At 45.5% G+C, this 19,788-nt stretch overlaps 1 protein-coding gene across 1 annotated transcript; it reads right to left on the bottom strand.

Moving 5' to 3' along the window:
* Window positions 1-18,770, bottom strand: dusp3a (dual specificity phosphatase 3a). Its single transcript, XM_061810538.1, has 5 exons — window positions 18,374-18,770; window positions 14,453-14,685; window positions 12,631-12,836; window positions 468-599; window positions 1-390 (listed from the first exon to the last, which is right to left on the bottom strand). Exons 1-4 carry the CDS (start codon window positions 18,574-18,576, stop codon window positions 522-524), a joined length of 720 nt encoding a protein of 239 aa, XP_061666522.1. The 5' UTR covers window positions 18,577-18,770; the 3' UTR covers window positions 1-390; window positions 468-521.
* Between the last annotated feature and the right edge of the window lie 1,018 nt (window positions 18,771-19,788).

Here is a 19,788-nt window from a genome sequence, read left to right as displayed (position 1 = left end):
AAGGAATGTTTTCTTTTGAACGGGTTTCAAGTTTTACACCTTTTATACTTTTAAATATAATTTTGTATCCTATATCGCGCACTTTGATCGACAGAAAATGTGATCTATAAATAACACGGAGTGGATTAGCGTGATGGCAATCTTACATTTTACATGAGATTTGATCCCTCGTCTGATCCTACATAATGCAGTTTTGAAGTACATGATTGTACTTGCATGACTAGATGCTTCCCATGTGTCCACGCGATGAGATGCCGCGTCATGTCGTCGTCGTGTGAAGCGGTGCCAAGCGGGGATGGAGCGCTTCTTTCTGATTACCGTCTCGCGACAGACGTCAGTCACAATCTCCATTTGGACCTTTACGGCTTCCTTTGCGGGAGCCCCCGGGCCCTGCCCCGCATTATTCTTTTCTTCTTCTGTTTTTTTTTTTAATCATGGTTGCAGTGAAATAACAATCAGATGCTCACCACATTGGAAGAACGCCGCCAGCGCTGCAGCTGATGGCGGAGCGCAACTTTCATTTAAGTTGAGAGGGAGGCGCTGCTCGGCGATCTTGAAATCAGCGTTGAAAGCTCCTTCCTGCGCTGACAGTTTTTGGTCTGAAAGTGGGCACAAATTTATTTATGGGCAATCGCGCTGATAAGACTCAGAACCAAATGATTTTTTTGTTTGTTTTTTTTTTTTTTTTTTTGTCAGGGCAGATTTGTGGACCTCATTAGATTGTGCGTCTAAAACAAAACTGGAGAGAAGAAAAACGACCGGGATCATCTCGATTCAATTTTGAATTAATCAGAAGCTGAACCACAGACATTAGTCGTCTTTGAATCTTAATCATCTTGTTTTTCCCCATTTGTATGTATGCCTTCTGGGGAAGATCATTTCCGTAGTGTCTACAAAACGAGCGACGCGACCAAAAACGACTAAACTCTCCAGTCATCGCACGTGGGGTCTTGCGACTACTTTTCACCAGTTCCCGACATTCTGCAAGTAGCTTGGCTGTGATCCCAATTTCCAAATCGCGAAGGGATGAACACTTATGGGGCTTTACCAACAGCATCTCAGTTTTATTCATTGAGCTAAAATAAAGCACAGCAGGTCGTGCGTTGGTACATGAACCGAGGACCCTGAGTAATACTTTACTTCCAAGTGTCCACGACCCGGTAAGATTCTTACGGCTTGTCCCGTTAGGGGTCGCCATAGCACGACATCTCAGATCAACGCTCGTATTTGTTTGACACGGTTTTTACGCCGGACGCCCTTCCTGACCCAAACCCTCTGGGATACAAACTCACAAACTCTGGTTTATCAAACCAATGCTCTAACCACTGAGCTATGGTGCACCAGTGTCCACGACCCAACCATTAAGAATCTGTGGTCCACTTTCAGGTCCGGATCCACCAGCTGGGAATCACTGTTTCCTGGAATTTACCTATTTACATTCACCCCACCCCCACTCCCACCCCTTGTTAAAGAATGGACCTTTCCGACTGGCGCTCTTCAGCTCCGCCCCCCTTAGCGACCGTTGCCATCTACAACACTCGTCCAAAATGGCGACTGAACAGAACAGGTTTAAAGTGGATTCCCGATAACATTGCAGTATGGTTTTTTTTTGCCAAATGCGCCAGACTTGTCCAAGAGGGTTTTACAGAGAGGTCGCAACTATTTCACGCAAGGATATTGTACACAGGATTAAGATTTTGGACAGAGCACTACGCAATGTCAGAGTTACTGCGAAACATTGGCGATCGATGCAAAAAAGTTTGACGCCTCACAAACTTCATTTTGAAATCCAACAGAATAAAATGGGGGAATCGTACTCCACTGTAGTGATTTAGAAGAAGGGTTAAATGTTCTCTAGGGTCTCCTCGCTAGTGGTTCCGCTTCAAGAGCGCCTCGTGTCACCACGTCACACATCCAGCGGTTGGTGCTGGTACGCGACTCAAACACGAGCTGGGTGTCAATCAAGCTTGCAACCTATGCGGTATTAGCCTTGTTGTTGCAACGACATGTGGCAGCAATCGGCGCACGGAACCACAATATACACATGCGGCGAGCGGTCCAACATACGCGCGAGCCCTCGTCTGAGAAACACGCCGGATGCGAACGTGACGCCGTATTCCCATACCGGCCCGACCGGGTCCCTCTCGCAGAGTCCGCTTCACTCGGACGTGCGCTTATCAGTTGTGACGGCAAAATCTCAAGCGAAAGTGCAGACATATGGCAGCCCATTCGCAGGCATTTTGTCCTCAGATCCACATTTTTAGAGCCCAATCTAACACATGCTGCTACTTATTCCACTTAGAAAAGTAAAGGTCTGGGTTTCACAAATATTACTTGTCTCCCTATCTTTGCCTTGACCTTGTTTCAAACACCCAGAGCTGTTATGTTCTTATCCCCGCAGTTTATCTGCTGGCTGCAGCCTCAGTTCTTTTTTTTTTTTGGGGGGGGGGGGGGGGGTTCTTTGACAGGGAACCAGTTCAGCGGAAGTTGAGTGCCTGCTACGGGGCAGCCGAGGCACAACAAGCCCCAAACGGCACGCTCGCAGCACTCTGATCTTTTACGAGGCTTCCGCACAGAAAAACCCGGACCCCTGGCGGCGGTAAATCACCACATCTTCATTGTTGGTCTGCGGACTATTCAGATAATCTTCAGAATTGATAGTGCTTCCATTGAAGCTGCCAAGTAGGAAGTTGGCCTGTGGGAGCGAGGCTGGCTGGACCTCAGACACTCAATGGCACTGGTCCCAAACAAACCCTGAGGCCCTTGCTTGTTGGACATGTGCTCTTCTTATGAAGGAGAATCAACTAAACTTTCCCAGAACATTGATCTTTGGTTTTATGATGGCTGCTCTTAAGCTCCTGAATTTTATTTTATTTTTTTCCTTAAGGTTTCCCGTAAAAGAGTCTTGACCTACCGATGGAATCCTGTGACATTTGGTCCCAATTTCCAAGAACCATGGCAATTTGTTTAAACCTTGGACCATACCCGTTCTTACGTTTCAGCAGTTGTACGCCACTTGGTTGTTTCATACACAAAACGCTTATTCCTGCTTCCGATGAGACCAGCTACGATTTTCCAGAGAGGAAGGACTTGAGTCATATGACTTGACTCGAGTCAGACTTATATCCCCAAAACTCAAACTGACTTTAGGATGGGAGATCCAGACTTTCTCGTCTACCTTCAATGTGCTCCGACAAAATGCGGTTCTGGAAGAATGGTCAAAAATTCCCTACAAGCACGGTGAAATGATGACGAACAGATGCCATGACTGAGCGAGATTGTATTTTCCAGTAATTTGGGACTCGCACTGTTCGTATAGAGCTCGTGGACCTACGTCACCGAAGTCACGTGACCAGCCATATTGACGGTCAAGCTAAGCATTGCTCAATGCTAAGTCAGTTGTAGACGACACAAAAATATGTCTTATAGCACGACGCCCAGCATTTAGAAGGTGAAAATAAACAAATATACGTGGAAAAATTAGATCAACTCATCATGGAGGACCCGTATTTAATGCTGAAGTCGAGGTTTTCGCCGATAAGAAATTGGACTGTTAATTTGCTTCTACTTGTCTTGGACAACTGGATATACACATGGATCTGGTGAGTAAGTCATCGACATTTACACAAAGGTTTGAACGCGTATAAAAGTCTGGACGCGTACAAATACTTTGTTGCTGGATCTGTTCTCAATCAGGAATAAATCCCACATAGTGACGGGTCGACGGCTCGTGAACGCGGACGCGTTAGGCCACACGTTAACCTTTCCCGGAATCCATCGATCTTTTCAGCTAGTGTTCAATACAAATACCAATATTTAAATAAATGACCCCTGGTTTTACACAAACTCCATTTCAGTAACTTTTAATTAAAAAAAAAAAAAAAAAAGAAGAGGACGGAGTTGTCTCCACGGAACGTACACGGAAGCGATTGCGGCCACACTTAACCTCCGTAAATCTCTGCGACAAATGACAAATGAGCCAATTTATCATTATAAATCATTTTTGGTCATTTGAGATTGAGAAGAATAATTCCTACCTGAAATGAAGTGATCTCTACACGATCGCTGGTGTGTATTTTGGTTAAGCACCATTCATCATGTTTAATTGCCGAAATCCATCGATATTTTCTGGTCTTTTCCGCTGGTATTCCATAGAACGATCTCTTTGAATATCCGTCTCGTCTGTTGTGACAACCGACTGCACAACAGGTCTCGGGTATTGTAAGTATTCTGTTCCGGTTCAATGTCGAGCAGCTCTGTTTGACCTGCAATATGGCGTCGTGAAAATGCTGACTATCTATACAGATCGGTGCTTTCAAGACCAGTTGTTGCGCTGGGACCAAAAGGTACAGCATTTCCTGGCATTGAGATTCAAATCAACATCACTTTGTGGGTATACATGTTTTAAATGGATGATTTAGGAGCAATGACGGATGCAGGTAGGTCTGGCATTCTTATTGAATGGCAGATCTCCCAGGATTGTATGAGAGGTGTTAATTGAGCATGTAAGTACAAGCAGACTATCGCCAACGGTATGCGTGGTTATTTTCAACTCATTTTTTTTTTTTCCATAACAAGATCAATACGTCAAGCAAAGCAGCATGTGAGAATAATCTAGCCCCCGCGGTGTTTAATTCAGCTGAGGCTAATGACAAGCAGAATGTCTCCGTGGCGGCGGCGCGCTGTCAATTGCGAGGCCACCCAGCGCGCGGCGGCTTCCACTCCGCGGACGGCGAAAACCTTGCTCGCTTGCACCTTTTTCGCAGCGTGTGACGGCACCTTTGGACGGAAGCCAACGCGTGGCACGACCGTGGTCCCTGCCGCCTCGGCAGACAATGGCGCCACAGTGATGTCACGATGTGCCACAAGTGTACAACAGGGGCAATTTATAAACTGCGGTGCTAGGTACAGAACCCTGCCACAAACTGAAAAAGTCTGCAAGCAGAGTGGTGCCTTGTGTTGCAAGTGACAGACTTCAGTTTTTCGAGAATCATGAGTAGATTCCAAAATATGGCTGAAGGACACTTTTAGACACGGCTATGGCCTAACTAAATACACTAGAGTAGTTTGATCCACTGATCAACCAATACATAACCAAACACGTCCGGTTTGATGCCTCTCTGTGACTCTTCCAGTCTGTGTTGCAACCTTCTGACGACACTCAATAGCCACTTCGTTCCGAAAACCTCCCATTTGAAGCCTTGCAAGGAGCTTACGATGTCACGACGGGAGCAGCACAGGAGTCACAGAAAGATCTTTGGAAATGTTCACATATTGGTCCAATCATGGATCTAATCCATCCCTCCATCTTCGACCGCTTCTCCGGGTCGGGTCGCGGGGGAGGTAGCTTCAGGAGGGAAACCCAGACTTCAGTTTCCCCAGCCACTTCTTCCAGATCTCCCGGAGGGATCCCGAGGCGACCCCAAGCCAGCCGAGAGACAGTCTCTCCAGTGTTTCCTGGGTCGTCCCGGGGGTCTCTTTCTGGTGGGACGTGCTCAGAACACCGCACCAGGGAGGAGTCCGGATCAAATGCCCCAGCCACCTCATCTGGCTCCTCACTGAGCCCCTCCAGGATGACCGAGCTTCTCACCCTATCTCTAAGGGAGAGCCTGGACACCCTGCGGACCTAATACGCGGTTTAGATTTTGCTGTTCACAGGTCTTGACTGGAGAACAAAGTTGTGCATCCATAATTGATTTCAGGTTGTTTTTCTTTTGACTTTGACCGTGGACTGAATCCGACCCGGCTGTCAAAGTCAGACGTGCGCACGTCTGGCGCCGCACCCGTGAACATTTCAAACGCTTTGTGTAACTCGCATTGTTCCGTGTCAGAGGTGCGCGCCGGTGGAGGCGGCAACATCTGGTTGCACAACGCGGTGATCACGCGCAGCCTTTAGCAATTAGCGAGGCGGCTAAAAGGTATGTTTGAAAGCTGCGAACGCCAGCTCTGCTCTTTAACAACGCCACCTGACTTTTTTTACCCTCCGCCACGAGTACAACCTCAACGCGCTCTCACGAGAATTTGCCAGAAGGTTGAACGAAAAGGTGGATTTAGAAGGGGGGGCTTCTTTGACCGCGGTTCATTGTTCTTCGGTTCTGATTAATTTAATTCCATTTAACGAATTTGGATGTTTAAACAACCGTATGATCAATGTCCCTCTACAAGCTGGTCCACTCTCAGGAACCTACCGTCTAGACAAATGCCAAAATAGTGTCTGCAGCAACTATATGCCACCAAAAATGCTGTTGCCACATTAACACTTTTCGGCAATACAGTGAATCCTTCGTATTTGACTCCGTGTGTGTGTGTGAGTGTGTGTGTGTGTCTTATCCTTAAAAATAAATGTCTTCAAGATGATTTGATTCTGCCAAGACATACCGGAGATACGGTGAAAACTCTCCATAACTCCCATGAACAACCCAGGCTAAACTTTACTATTCTTTCATTTAAAATTAAGGATCTTAGTCTTTCAAGTCAATACTTCCTTGACACCAATTACTATTTCCCTACAAACACGAGCATTGGCGCAATCTTGTGCAATACTTTGCCTTTTAGAGAACGAGAATAAAATGGGTATACTTGGAACTGTAAACTACGTAATTACTTGACGGATAATGTTTGTCTTTTGGAGACAGAACAGCGGTGGGTCTTGAATTTACGATGGCTTGATGACAAGCGATCGTGTCGGGTGTGATGTTGTGTTTTTTAATAGTTGCACTGGCATGCGCATCCACATGCGGTGCAGTAAAAACAAAAAAAATAAAAAAAAACAGCACATGGATGAAACGCTCGACACTGCGGGCGAAACCACTTGGAAAAGGATCTGAGAAGACGGATCCGCCACCTCCTCCGCCTTCACGTTGCCTGATAAAGCAGCGCTGCGCCGCAGATGTGCTCCGACGCGGGCCTCGGAGAATCGGTTCCGCTTTCGAGACCGGCAAACGGAAAAAGGCGACTTTTGGAGGAGGGGACGTCACACGGGGCCCGCCGAGAAAACTCTCACCGCTGACTGATGAAAACGTCGGCCGCAAAAAAGGGCCAGAAATACCTGCGACTGATTACACGCGCCGTTGTTCACTCATGAATCATTTCCTCCATAAACAAGCGTCCGGCATCAGGTGATGTTCGCTTAGCGGATATGAGCAAAAGTCCGCATGACTCACGAAAATAAACACGTTTCCAGGCATTTGAGGTGTTCGATCCAAACAACTAAATATATATTGACACCGCCTCGTTTTTTTTTTTTTTTTTTCTCAAGGAAACTGCAGGATGTAGTTAGTCAGCTCTGATTTCGGCTTCAACTGTAAACATTTCCATGCACAAGCAAACACAAAGTCGGAGTACGTGTCACTTCATCACGCTGATGAGACTGCAGAGCTGCTTTGGGGTAAAAAGTTGCATTGGGGGACTCGTATAACCCACTCAGGCGCATTGTTACTCGCCGGGCTTCCTGCTCTGCGCCTGCCGTGTTTCTCCGCCGGACAGACCCCGGATCAGCGGGGGTGTCTTCATGTTTTTAAACCGAAAAGGATCATTAAGAGCAATTTACGAGTGGCAGGATTAATGGAAATTTGAGTTTGAGTTCAGGTTTCACAGTTTGCTGTGATGCCTGAGAGTCCGCACAGCTGCTCTGATACTATGACAGAGGATGCGGACGGTTGGGGGGGGGGGATCTGGATCTGGCTTTTGGACTGGAGCGCCCCTCCCACCCAGGTGAACCACTTTTAAGTCTTCGAAAGTCAAAGCTATCATGTCATAATATCTTACATGATTATAACGTGGGCGGCACGGTGGATTAGCTGGTAAAGCGTTGGCCTCGCAGTTCTGAGGTCTCAGGTTCAGCCCCGTCCCCGTGCCTGCGTGGGTTTTCTCCAGGCGCGCCGATTTCCTCCCACATCCTAAAACCATGCAACATTAATTGGACAGTCTAAATTGCCCCTAGGTGTGATTATGACTGTGACTGTTGTCTGTCTCGATATGCCCTGCGATTGGCTGGCGACCAGTTCAGGGTGTACCCCGCCTCCTGCCCGTTGACAACTCGGGTAGGCTCCAGCACTCCCCGTGACTCTTGTGAGGATAAGTGGCTAAGAAAATGAATAGATGGATGGATGATGACGTGTTTGTCTACAGGTGCCCGGCGACCAGTCCAGGGTGTAACCAAACTTTTGCCCGTCAGCATATCCAACTCATCTTAACCCATTCGTGGGCAGCGTCCCATTTTTGGGACGTCATGATTTTCACGCATTATATCCTTCAGTATATCAAAATATTTAAGTGTTTTAATCTGAAGCCATAATTTGGTATCAGGAGAGGACAATTTATCGGTCAAAGTTAGCAGTTAGATTTTTGGGACGAGATTATAAATTAGTAAAGTTATCATATAACTTAACCATAAACGAAAAATAAGTTATTTCCTTGATTGTGGCCTGTTAGCAGACTTTTAACCCAATAAGGCAAAGAATTGCCACCCTGTCCATGAATGGGTTTAGAAGGACAACAGTATGGAAAATAGGATACATATTTATTTTTTTTGCTGCAGTACTTTTAATTCTCTTGACTGATGCTAAATGATGTGTAATTTCTCAGTATTTCTTGAACGTGGAGCGTGACCAATGACTTCCGAATCAGAATTAAATCATCACTCCTTGTCGTCTTTAATAAATGTCCAACAAATGACAAATTAATTTTCTACATCTCCCGAAAGAATTATTTAAAAAGGCTCACAATAACCAGCAAGCTGGGCTAGGCTATGAAATTTAATTTTAATTTTTACTTCATGCAGAGATCATTGTAGTCATAACGCATACATAATAATAATAATAATCAATACATTTGACTTACATAGTGCTTTTCAATTGACTCAAAATCTCTTTATAATTGCACACATGAGCAAAAAGAAAAGGGATGAGAATGACCAATTTGGAAAAAACACTGAAAATGCCTGCCTTCGAGGGGGGGGGGTTCAAAAGGGGGGTGCGCCCCCCCTTTGGGCACAATTTTTTTTTCATAAAACACACTTCTAAATGGTGACCTCTGGTTACTTTTAACAGTATAAATACAGGGAAATCATAATATTTTGAAAACTTAAAATATGAGTCCACACAACCAAAACAATTTTGCCAAACTTCAGCCATAAAAACGTTGACTGAGTGAAATTTATATCAAATAGGCTACGGCACTTACAAGTTATACTTCAGAAATAAGTACATAATTATATATATATATAATATATATATATATATATATATATATATATAAAACAAAAATGGCAATTTCAGCTGAAAAAAAACCCCACAGAATTCCACGAATCCGCGGAAAATTGTCATCCCTGAAAAGAGAAGCCATGACCTTAGATGACAAGTCAGTAATTTATTTAACAAAGTTGTCCAAGATAAGAATAAATACAAATCTGAAATCAAGTGCACTTCAACAAAGCCGCGCCTTCTCGCCACGTGAGGTGAAATAGATCAACTGAACGACACACTGTAAGGCTTCAGGTGGGCTGCGGTGTTGTTTGGGTCGTCGTCATCAATCATCATCATCTTCATCTTCAATGTGGGGAAACGGGAAAAACAGGACTCAGGCAGAAGGGGAAAAAAAAAATATTGAACACAACGAAAGGGGCGTCTCCACCTGGCCTGAACTCCCCACTTTTGTTGCTCCTTTCCGGCACTTGTTTGAAAAGCTCTCAGGTGGGAAAATGTTGCGGGAGGGGTTGGGGGGGGGGGGGGGGGGGACAAGGTGAACAAGTTCAAGCCAGATGAGTTTCCACGATGTGCGGCGTATCGGTTGTCGGCCACGCGGGGCTTCCAACAAAAGGAGAGTTCAAGTGCAGATGTCCAATTTACACCATGGGAGACTTCACATTTGGATTCCCCCCCACCCCACAAAAAAAAAAAAAAAAAAAAAAAAAAAAAAAAAAAAAATCGCAGGAAGTTGTTTGGGAGTCAAATGAGCATACTCCTCAATGTTTCGCAATACTCTTGACCCCACACTGTGACTTTATTATAATTAGCCGTATCGGGCTTGTGATGCAGTTTTCCAAAGACGATGATGAAATACGTCCAGAACTTTTTCCCGGTCCTTTCCCACCAAAAAAAGAACTCAATGAACATCCGCTTACGTCCCCCTCCTCGCCAAGCGGTAAACCAAACAATACTGCCGAGAAATACATTAGGCCAGCTTGGACATTAAATGCAGCAATTCACCACTTAGTGCATGTTACACAGTACATAGTATATATACATACATAGACACACACATATATATAGATATATATATATAGATATCTCTATATATATATATATATAGATAGATATATATATATAGATAGATAGATATAATGAGATACGATTTTACATTCGGAGTTCTGAAAACAAAGCAGCGCTTGGTCAAAAGCGCCCAAAAGAGACGCTTGGTGGCGCATTGCCCGTCTGTACACTTGGAAGTAAATGAAGCGGGGAAATTGTTGACGTTTGGAACAGAACCCGGTCGAAAGGTCAACTTCGAAGATTTGCAGTGAGTAGATAGCTGGTGGCAGTGTCGGCTTGGATGCGAAAGCGTTTCAGAAAGTCGGCGTCACGAAATACGACGAGCTGAAATTTGAAGCCAAATTTTACGATGGAGATTGTTTCATTTTTGCATGATGAGAGCTTTTAAGTTGGAATGTTGAGAGGAATGACAGCTCGAAAAGTTCGGGATACCGCGGATCCTGAAATGGACCACCGGCATAACCCTGAAAGGGTTAACCCAGTTTGAACTTCACGTTTAAGGTTTAATGTTTTGAAATTGTGTAATCGCATCTGACATTCAAAAAGTGTGCATACCAGGTTCATCCGAGACCTTGTCCAATTTCTAGGTGTGAATGAGAGAGCTAATGGTTGTTTATACCCCCCCCCCGTGATTGGCCGGCGACCGGCTCTGGCTCTCACGGGTCCCGAATGAGGACGAGCGCTCAAAGAAAATGGATGGATGGCTCGATTTTTTTGCGCTGGGAACCACAACAAACCCAAAACAAGTTAGTAGTTTAAAGAGGCCTTTGGGCATTGGTGCAGCAGTAGATTTGTGTGTGTGGGACTCAAAAGGAGGCGATATTGTATCCGCGCTACTTTTTGTGTGGTCTGTGGGTCGTGATGAGGTGACTGGGGGCGGGGGGGGGGGGGGGGGGGGCATGCTGTGACACATTTTTGACAAAGATCTCCGCTTGTTGAACGAGTGCACCTGATGTTAGTCGCCAAACACTATGGACTGAGCACACGTGGTGACGTGGGGCTACGAGGTTGGGTCGAGCCAAAATCGGGGGAGGACATCTCGTGACTCCCCCCCACGATGATAAGATTCAACCTGCCGACGTGTGTTTGGACGTCAACGAGCGACGCTGCACATGCATCTGGCAGCATTTAAGTATGCAGGATTCGCGTTTGGCTGGACAACCGCTGCAGCCACGGTGACTGGATGGAGCTGCTTTATTGAGTGTAATGAAAGGGCTCCCCCTAGCGGAGGCTCGGGTCACTGCTGGAAAATCCTTACGTTGTCATTGGTGCTACAAAACAACTTTCAGTGGGAGAAAACAAACATGGAGGCCGTGACGTCATGACCACAATCTTGACGCGCAATTCGTGACCCCGGATCGCACAATTGCGATCACTGGCAACGGTTTCACATGCACACCATATTTGAATATTCATATATCGCCGTACACGTATAATAGCGGCGAAGGGATCGGTTATTTACTCGTCGAGACGAAGATAAAGTGATATAGGAGCCGCACAGACAATATACCGTCACGTTACAGACACGTTGCTCATACATTCATATGTCAACACGGACAGTAAATATGTATATACAATACGCACAGAACATGTAGATATTCGTATGCATATATTCATACATATAGGAGGAATAAATAGTGACTTCAGTGATGGGATGAGCGACACACGAGGCGCAAATGACGTGTTAAATAATCTTTACATTCTATATATATTGTACATAAGTCGGCGCGGGGGGGGGGGTATTGACATATATTGCAATGCTTCACTGCACACAAACTGGGGAGGTGGAAAAAGTGCAATGTATGGGATGTGCAAATTGGCACTGCACATGACGACTTGGGCCACTTTTGTCCCATGATGCATTTGGATAGCGTAACAGAGGAGCGTTTTTTTAAGAATCCACGACGCTAACGCGTTAGCATGGGTCGCTTTTAATTCAAAAAAACTTTGCTGCGGATTCACGGAATGCTTCTACGCCTCGTTTGTTCGCACCGTGATTAACCGCATTTTATTATTATTATTTTCATTTGTTTAGGATTTCGACATTCACGGCAGTGAAACCTCGGAATGACAGCGCGGTGGTCTTTCGCGTTAGGAATCTCGGGAGCACGCAGGCGTTGGAATGCTTGAAGTAGCTCGGTTCTGTGAGGTCTGCGGGATCGGTGAGTTTACGGCAGCTCGTCGTGGACATTCAAAAGGTAAACACGGACGCGTGTGTGCGAGCGCAATGACCGAAAAAGCATGTTCCAGGATTCCCCTCGGACGGGTGCTGGTTTGTGGGACGAGTCCTGGGGAGCGGCGGGACGCCGGTGAAAGGCATGATGGGAAGTTGTACTCATTTGGTCTTTAGTTTGCCCACCTCGCCGTTCAGCCGGCCCTCCCGGGCCAGCTTCTCGTTGAGTTGGCACAGCAGGCGCAGGAACCCGTCGTTGGGGCCGATCTCCCTCTTTTGCCGCACGGTGGCCACCGCCTGCCGGGCGTCCATTTTGTGGCGCAGCATGAGGTAGGCCACCACCATGGTGGGCGAGCGGCTGTAGCCCTCCCGGCAGTGCACGTACGCCTTCCCTGACAGACAAAACGGGATGGGTTGAGCACGAGCCCGTTGCATTCTGGGAGTTGTAGTACTCTAAACCAGTGTTTCCCAATTATGTACTGAGTCCAAGTGGAAGTTAAAGGTCCAGTGTCATGAAATGCATGATTTTTAGTATGTTATTAATGAAAAAATGGCAGCCGGTATGGACCAATCCGTTTTTTCCTCACCACAAAACATGATTTTGACGTATATGGCTTTTTGTCACTCCCACCATGAAAGTCCTTTCGAGGGATTTGTTTTCGAGAAGAAGTAGGAAGTGACGTACAGGGCCGTAGCCAACTCAAGGGGTTCCGTATGTTTCTACTAGTTTTACCTGCTGGAAAGTAGCTCGTTTTTCCTTCGTGTTAGCCAAAAAGCCGTCTCGTTGCATTGATGGATATTGCTCGACACTCGGGAGGATGGATTCGCCCTTCGTACTTTTCCAAAAGACCCGGTTCGTCGTGAAAAATACATTGCACAGGTGCAAAGGACGAGAGCTTCGTGGGTTCCAAATGACAGGTAGGTGTGTATACAGCTACAAAAAAAAAAAAAAAACAATAGTTGGGGGTGCTAAATCTGTCGAGCAGCCGCTGAAGGACGGCCTCCGCAGGCCTTGTGAATCCCCATCTCATCTCCGCCGCAGAGGTGGATCGGATGGGGAGGCGGTTTGGCCGCGGCGTCATCGTTGCTCACGGGTGGCGTTGTTTTTAATCATCGCCCGCGTAGGCGGATCGGGCGTGGAGGTGGTTTGGCCAAGATCCGCATATCATCTAAATATGGCTCAAAACAACAGGGTCATATTGCCCCGGTCACTACACTTGGTTGTGAGATGTTCTCCTCTTCCGTGTCAGAAGGGGCGTGTTCGTCTCCCACAGTAAAGGCCACAACGTGTTTTCAATGGTGAATGTCCGGCGTGACATCACGGGCAGAAGTTGCAGCCAATATGGCGACCACTTGGATATCATGGAATGACAATGACGAGCTCTCTGCTCATATTTACTTTTTCGTATAGACATTGAAGTGAAGAATGTTATATGTATTTTTGATGACATTATCTATAGGGATGACACTTGGGCTTTAAGTATTTGTGCATGTTTTTGCTCTGCTGAGGAGCTTTTGCAAAAATAAAAATAATAATGATATGACGGGGCAGGGACATGGGACAGGAGTTAAGATCTGATCACAACTTTGCTTCTTCTTCTTTTAAATGGTTCCAGGCATCATCTTCACAGTGAATAAAATAAAAAAGCTCAATAGGGTTGACAGCGTCTGCACTGCAGCAACGACGAAGCAGGTGCTCATTAAAATTTCCCGAGCTCCGACCTTTGGAGAGTAGGCTTGCAAACACTGCTCAAAAATATCCTGATAATATCGCGCGCAGCAAAATCTGACACCGCAGCACAACATGCTTGATCTTGGCTCTGAATATTCAACTCGGTGCAGCATTTTTTGTTTGACAGAAGGCTGAGGCTGCATCTTTGATATCTGACAATTTATGTAAAATATACGAAGAGGATGGAGCGTTTTGCTGCTATCCATTGACGTGATCTGATCACGAGACAGGTCTGCGAAGACGGCCGCGCGGAAACGGGACGGCGGCGGGCGTCACCTTTGCCGTTGTTGTGCGCGAGGGCCTTGTCGATGAAAGCGGCGCCCTCCTCGAAGAAGGCACTGAGGTCGAACTGCTCCGTGTCGTTGGCCTTGATGCCGTGGTAGGCGATGGCCGTGCCCGCGTAGAAGTCGGCGCTGGTGTTGACGTGCATGAAAGAGGTGCCCTCCGCCATGTTGAGCACGTGCGTGACGCCCAGCTTCTGCAGGCGCATTGTATTCTGGGCCACGAACCTGCGGAGAGAGGGAGGGAACGAGCGTTCATCCTCCTGACTGAAAAAATGAACATGAAAGTCTGAAAAACCACAAGTTGCCATTCATACAACACAAAATGAACCCCCTGTGCTCATTTGTGGGGTTTTTGGGGGGCAGCCACCCTTTTGTGGGCTGCAAAAGCAAGGAAAATATTGATTTGGTGGCATCTGGCTGCCAAGGAACTATGTTGGACTAAGGTGAGGATTCTTATTTAGACAAAATGAGTGCTTTGTAGGGATGCAATGAAACCACTTTTTCAGACGGACTCAGGCCTCAAGTGGGTCAATACCTCGGAGACCATTTGAGAGAACTTAAAGCCCAAGTGTCACCCCTATGAACATTGTAAAATAGATATTGAAATGAAAAATACATATAACAGGTCGCATCTCCTGCCCGTGACGTCACCCCGGACATTCGCCATCAAAAACACGCTGTGGCCCTTCAGACACGGAAGCTCTTTTCGAAGAGGAAAACATCTGACAACTGAGTGAAGTGACCGGAGCAATGTTATTCTGACGTTTGGAGCCATATTTAGATGATGTGCGGATCACTCCTAACCAACAACAGACTCCCAGACAGAATGTATGAGCCAGCGTTGCCGAAGCCGTGCTCGTCCGCAAAGCACGGCTTTGGTGCCGGCTCGTCCGCCCACCTACTATGGGAAACGGAAGCTCTTTTTTCAAAGAAGAGAACATCTCACAATCGAGTGAAGTGACAGAGGCAATAATACCCTATCGTTTCGAGCCATATTTAGATGATATGCGGATCACTGCCAAACTGCATGCGGCTAAACCACCTCCGCGTCCGATCCACCTGCGCACGGTGTAGAGGACCCACCCTGGCCGAAGCCGTGATCGGCGGACACGGCGCCGACGGGCACATTGACACATTTAGCACCTCTGACTTATGGACACAGATCTTTTGTTACGTTCTGAAAGGATTACGTCCTCCCTCAAACGATTGTTTTTTTTTTTAGTAGCTGTATACACACCTACCAATCATTTGGAACCCACTAAGTTCTCATCCTTTGAACCCGTGCAATCCATTCTTCACGACTAACCGGGTCTCTTGGAAACTTATGAAGGGTAAATCCTTCATCCCGAGTGTTCGAGCAATATCCAGTAATGCAACGAGCCGGCATTTTGGCTAACACAAAGGAACAGCGAGCTACCTTCTCGCAGGTAAAACTAATAGAAACAAACGAGTCCGCTTGAGTGCGCTACTGCCCTGTACGTCACTTCCTGCTTCTTCTCGAAAACAAATCCCTCGAGAGGATTTTCATGGGGCGAGTTACAAAAAGCCATACATGTCGAAATCATGTTTTGTGGTGAAAAAACGCATTGGTCCATTATGGGCTGCCGTTTTTTCATTAATAACATACTAAAATCATACATTTCATGACAGTGGACCTTTATTGAACATTTTCAAAGACCAAATCCCTTTGTAAATCTCATGCAAACGTTAAAAAAACAAAACATTCAATTCCTCGTGTTTGTCCCGCCCATTTGAACACTCACTAATTGCACAGGGAAGATTAGAGGGGGAGGAGTGCCGACATCTTTTTGTTTCCAGACTTGATTATATTGATCTTGTTGTAGCGGCGATCCATTAAAGCGCCTGCCGAGCCGCAAAATCCCTCCTCCAACCAAAAGACTGGGAGCGGTGCGATGCTAAACTCCTCGCCGCCTTCTCTGATGTCCTTCTGCTTTTTCCTTGACAACAGCACCTACGCTGGGTCAATAAAAACAACAAAGGCGACGCTCCAGAATGTTCTTTCCCTGATAAGAGCTTTGGCTTGCAACAACAACATGGCTGCATTCAGCATGGCCAACTCAGCAATTTGGTCACGCTAGCGACTTTTCTGACCTCTCGAGGCACCCGTTTTCAAAAGAGGGACTTGAGAGTTTAAATTACGGCTAGGAAACAGACAACACGTCCAGAATACACTTCGGCAGCCTTTTTCTAGAATCATTTTTCTAGCGAGGAATCCAGCGGAAGACAATTACGCCTAAAGACCATTTATACATTGCAAAAGCAGTGATGTCATTTTTTTTTTTTTAAGTTGAAAACTTTTAAGGAGGTATGTGTTTCCAAAGCGCAAATATTTTGCCTTGCAACTCAACCTGAGAAAAGAATGCGAGCAAGCCGGAGGGACTGCGGCGTTGCGGTTCAACCAGCTGAGCGGTTTTCCCGATTAAATTGAACATTTAATATGTTCATTTTGTAGGGAACATGTTGACGAACACATTTTAACATAAGGCACCTCTTTTAACGTTATTTGTCAAGAAAAATATTACTGTAATAGTTGATGCAAGTCATTCCTGGGTGGGGGGGGGGGTCACCAGGTTTGTTTGGTATCAGGAGAACTACAGCAATTCGCAAAAAGATTTACATTTCTATGGCATTTCTTCTTTTACAGACATCCAAGAAAAGTTGCAGCACACGATGGGCCTTGGGTTTGACACCTGTAGTCCAGGTTTAGGTCTTATAGGTCTTGTCTAGGTTTAAATATGGGCCCAAGATCTGGGTTAAGTACAGATTGAGAATTTGATGTTGCTGTAGGTCAATTTTGGAAGATACTATTGGGTTTGTTTCAGGTTACTTTTGAGTACAGTTTGAGATTTTAGGTCCACGTCAAGACCAAGTCTAGGACCAAGACATGGTGTAGATGCTGGTTTAGGTCAAAATCCTGGTCTAGATTTAGCTAGTTTATATTTACAACTAAGACGCAGCTCTTGTCTAGGTCAACTTTCTGGTCTAGTTTCAGGTTAGGTAATGGGTCTAGTATCAAGTTTAAATCCAAGTCAAATTCTAGTTGTATATCTAGATTTAGGTCTAACTCTAGATGTAGAGCTTGTCTACATTTACAGCTTGGTCTAGAGCACAGGTGTCAAACTCAAGGCCCGGTGGCTGGATGCGGCCCACCACGTGCTTTTACGTGGCCCGTGAAGGCAAGATTTTTTAGGTGATTTTCTGGTTCAAATCTGTACCAAAATTTCAAAATTGTCATATAATAAAATGATGACGTAGAGGTATTGCAAGAATTTTTGTCTTACCAAACATAAACAATAATTGAAAAACCCATTATCCTTGATTTCTGATTCCAAAACTAGTTGATTAATGTAATTTTCATGGTTTCAATCTGACAAGAATGTGGCCCGCGATACAAAAAGTTTGACACCCCTGGTTTAGAGCTTGGTTTGGGTAGATGTCTAGGTTTTGAATACACACTATATAGATGTTTTCAGATTTTGGAATAGGAACTAGTTTGAGTTTTAGGTTTAGGTGGTATAGCTTGTCTTGGCGTTCAACCAGATCTCGTCTTTGGAATCAGGGTAGGGCTAGTTTCGTTTATCTTGACTTGACCAGATATAGATACGGTTGAGGTAGGCTCAGGTCTAGGTTAAGATTTAGTTCTTTGTGTAGCTTTTTCGGCTTATATCTGATTCAAGGTCTAGATCTTCATTAGGCCATTTGTGGATGTGACCATTCCACAACTGAACTAATTTCTTGAACGTCGATGTTGTCGTCAGGGCGTAACACAAAACCCAATTTAAAGGGTGCCCCAATGGTATGTTGATTGAAAGAAAAAAAGACAATAAAACAACAGGCGGTCGCCGGCTGGCAGCAAAACAAACGCGAGGGCGGGGAGCGGGCATCCACTCACGCGTTGCCGATGTAGATCCTCGGGAAGACCTCGTTGAAGTGCTGCGTCGGGAGGCTGTAGAAGCCGCTGCCGTTCGACAGGAGCTCGTTGAGTTGCTGGACGGTCACCTCGCCGCCCTGAGTCGTCGTCGCCGTCACTGCCGCCGCCGCCGCCGCCGCCGGCGGCTGCTGCTGCTGCTTGGTGGGAATGTGGTGCTTCTTCATGACGCCACAAAAAGCTGGGGAGGAGGGGGGAAGTCAGACTGAAGTGGTTGAGGAAGTGGGGAACCTTTTGCTCTCCCTTAAGGTCATCATTCGCTCGCCGCACGTGCGTCGTGAGCACAACGTCTGGCGTGCGAGGTGTGCGACCCGCGGGTAGCTATCGCTCGTCAAGCGCCAAGGAATCACTTTTACTACTTCCTCTTTTAACCTTCAACACAAAACTTTAACGAACAATAATAATAGGTATAATAAACTAGTTTTGTTAAACCTTTAATATAATCTACACTATATATTTTTTAAAGTATTTATTTGATTAATTTGATTCATAATATCGTGTTTTTATCAAGCAGCTCCCCCTTGATTTTTATTTTGAAGTTGAGCCTGATCGCTTTCCCCTTTCACGTGTCGCTTTCTAGCAGCACACACGCCCCACTGGTAAACCAGACGTCTGCCGTCTGCCCCTGGTGCCAGCCTGTGTGCCCCCCCCCCCCCCCCCCCACACACACACACACCCGAGACCGGCACAACGACATAATAACATAAACACACGGGAAATTTTTAAATTTAACTCAAACGAGCGGGAGAGAAGAGGGTCCAACTCACTTCGCTTCGCGTTTAACAAGGTGTGCTTGTAGTAACTCTGTTCTCCACTAGATGTCGCCATTTACCCTTGTGGTTGGTATCATTTGGATAACGTCACTATGTTTTTGACGGACAGTTTTTGCTATTTAAAAAAATAAATGATCACTATCTCCAGTTTTTTAGTAAATTGCTTGATTTTTTTAATATATATTCTTAGATGTAACAAAACGAAAAAAATAACAAGTACTTGGTTGAATTGTTATTACACTAAATCCCCAGACTTACTTGAAAACAGAAACAATATGACCTTAATAGTTTTGGGAAAGTATTTGATCTTCCTGAGATCGTTAGATTTTTCAAATAATTTTGGGGGATTCTATAGATATGTTACATATTACAATGATTATGAATCCTTTCCAGATATTGCAAACAAGTATCCATTAATCAATGCATTTTCTATCTTTGTATTGTTTCTTTTACAGCTCTCGCGTATTTTACGTTTGTGTACAATTTTCAAATTCATGAATCACAAACAACTTACCTTTAGAGACACACCACCAAACCAAAATTCCACAAAAAAAGGACGTACACTCTGCTGAAATACCGAGAAATTAATTGAATGTTTCACTTGAA

This window comes from Syngnathoides biaculeatus, chromosome 22 (assembly GCF_019802595.1).
Source record: "Syngnathoides biaculeatus isolate LvHL_M chromosome 22, ASM1980259v1, whole genome shotgun sequence".
Lineage (NCBI taxonomy): Eukaryota > Metazoa > Chordata > Actinopteri > Syngnathiformes > Syngnathidae > Syngnathoides > Syngnathoides biaculeatus.
Note: the sequence above shows the minus strand (reverse complement) of the source record. Positions and strands in the feature narration are given on the sequence as shown.

Coding starts and splice junctions, on each gene's coding strand:
- dusp3a (XM_061810538.1), bottom strand. CDS start 18,576: ATGAAGAAGCACCACATTCCCACCAAGCAGCAGCAGCAGCCGCCGGCG. Junction 14,686..18,373: donor AGGATCTACATCGGCAACGC/GTGAGTGGATGC, acceptor CTCTCTCCGCAG/GTTCGTGGCCCAGAATACAA. Junction 600..12,630: donor AGGGCCGGCTGAACGGCGAG/GTGGGCAAACTA, acceptor GCCCACTTTCAG/ACCAAAAACTGTCAGCGCAG.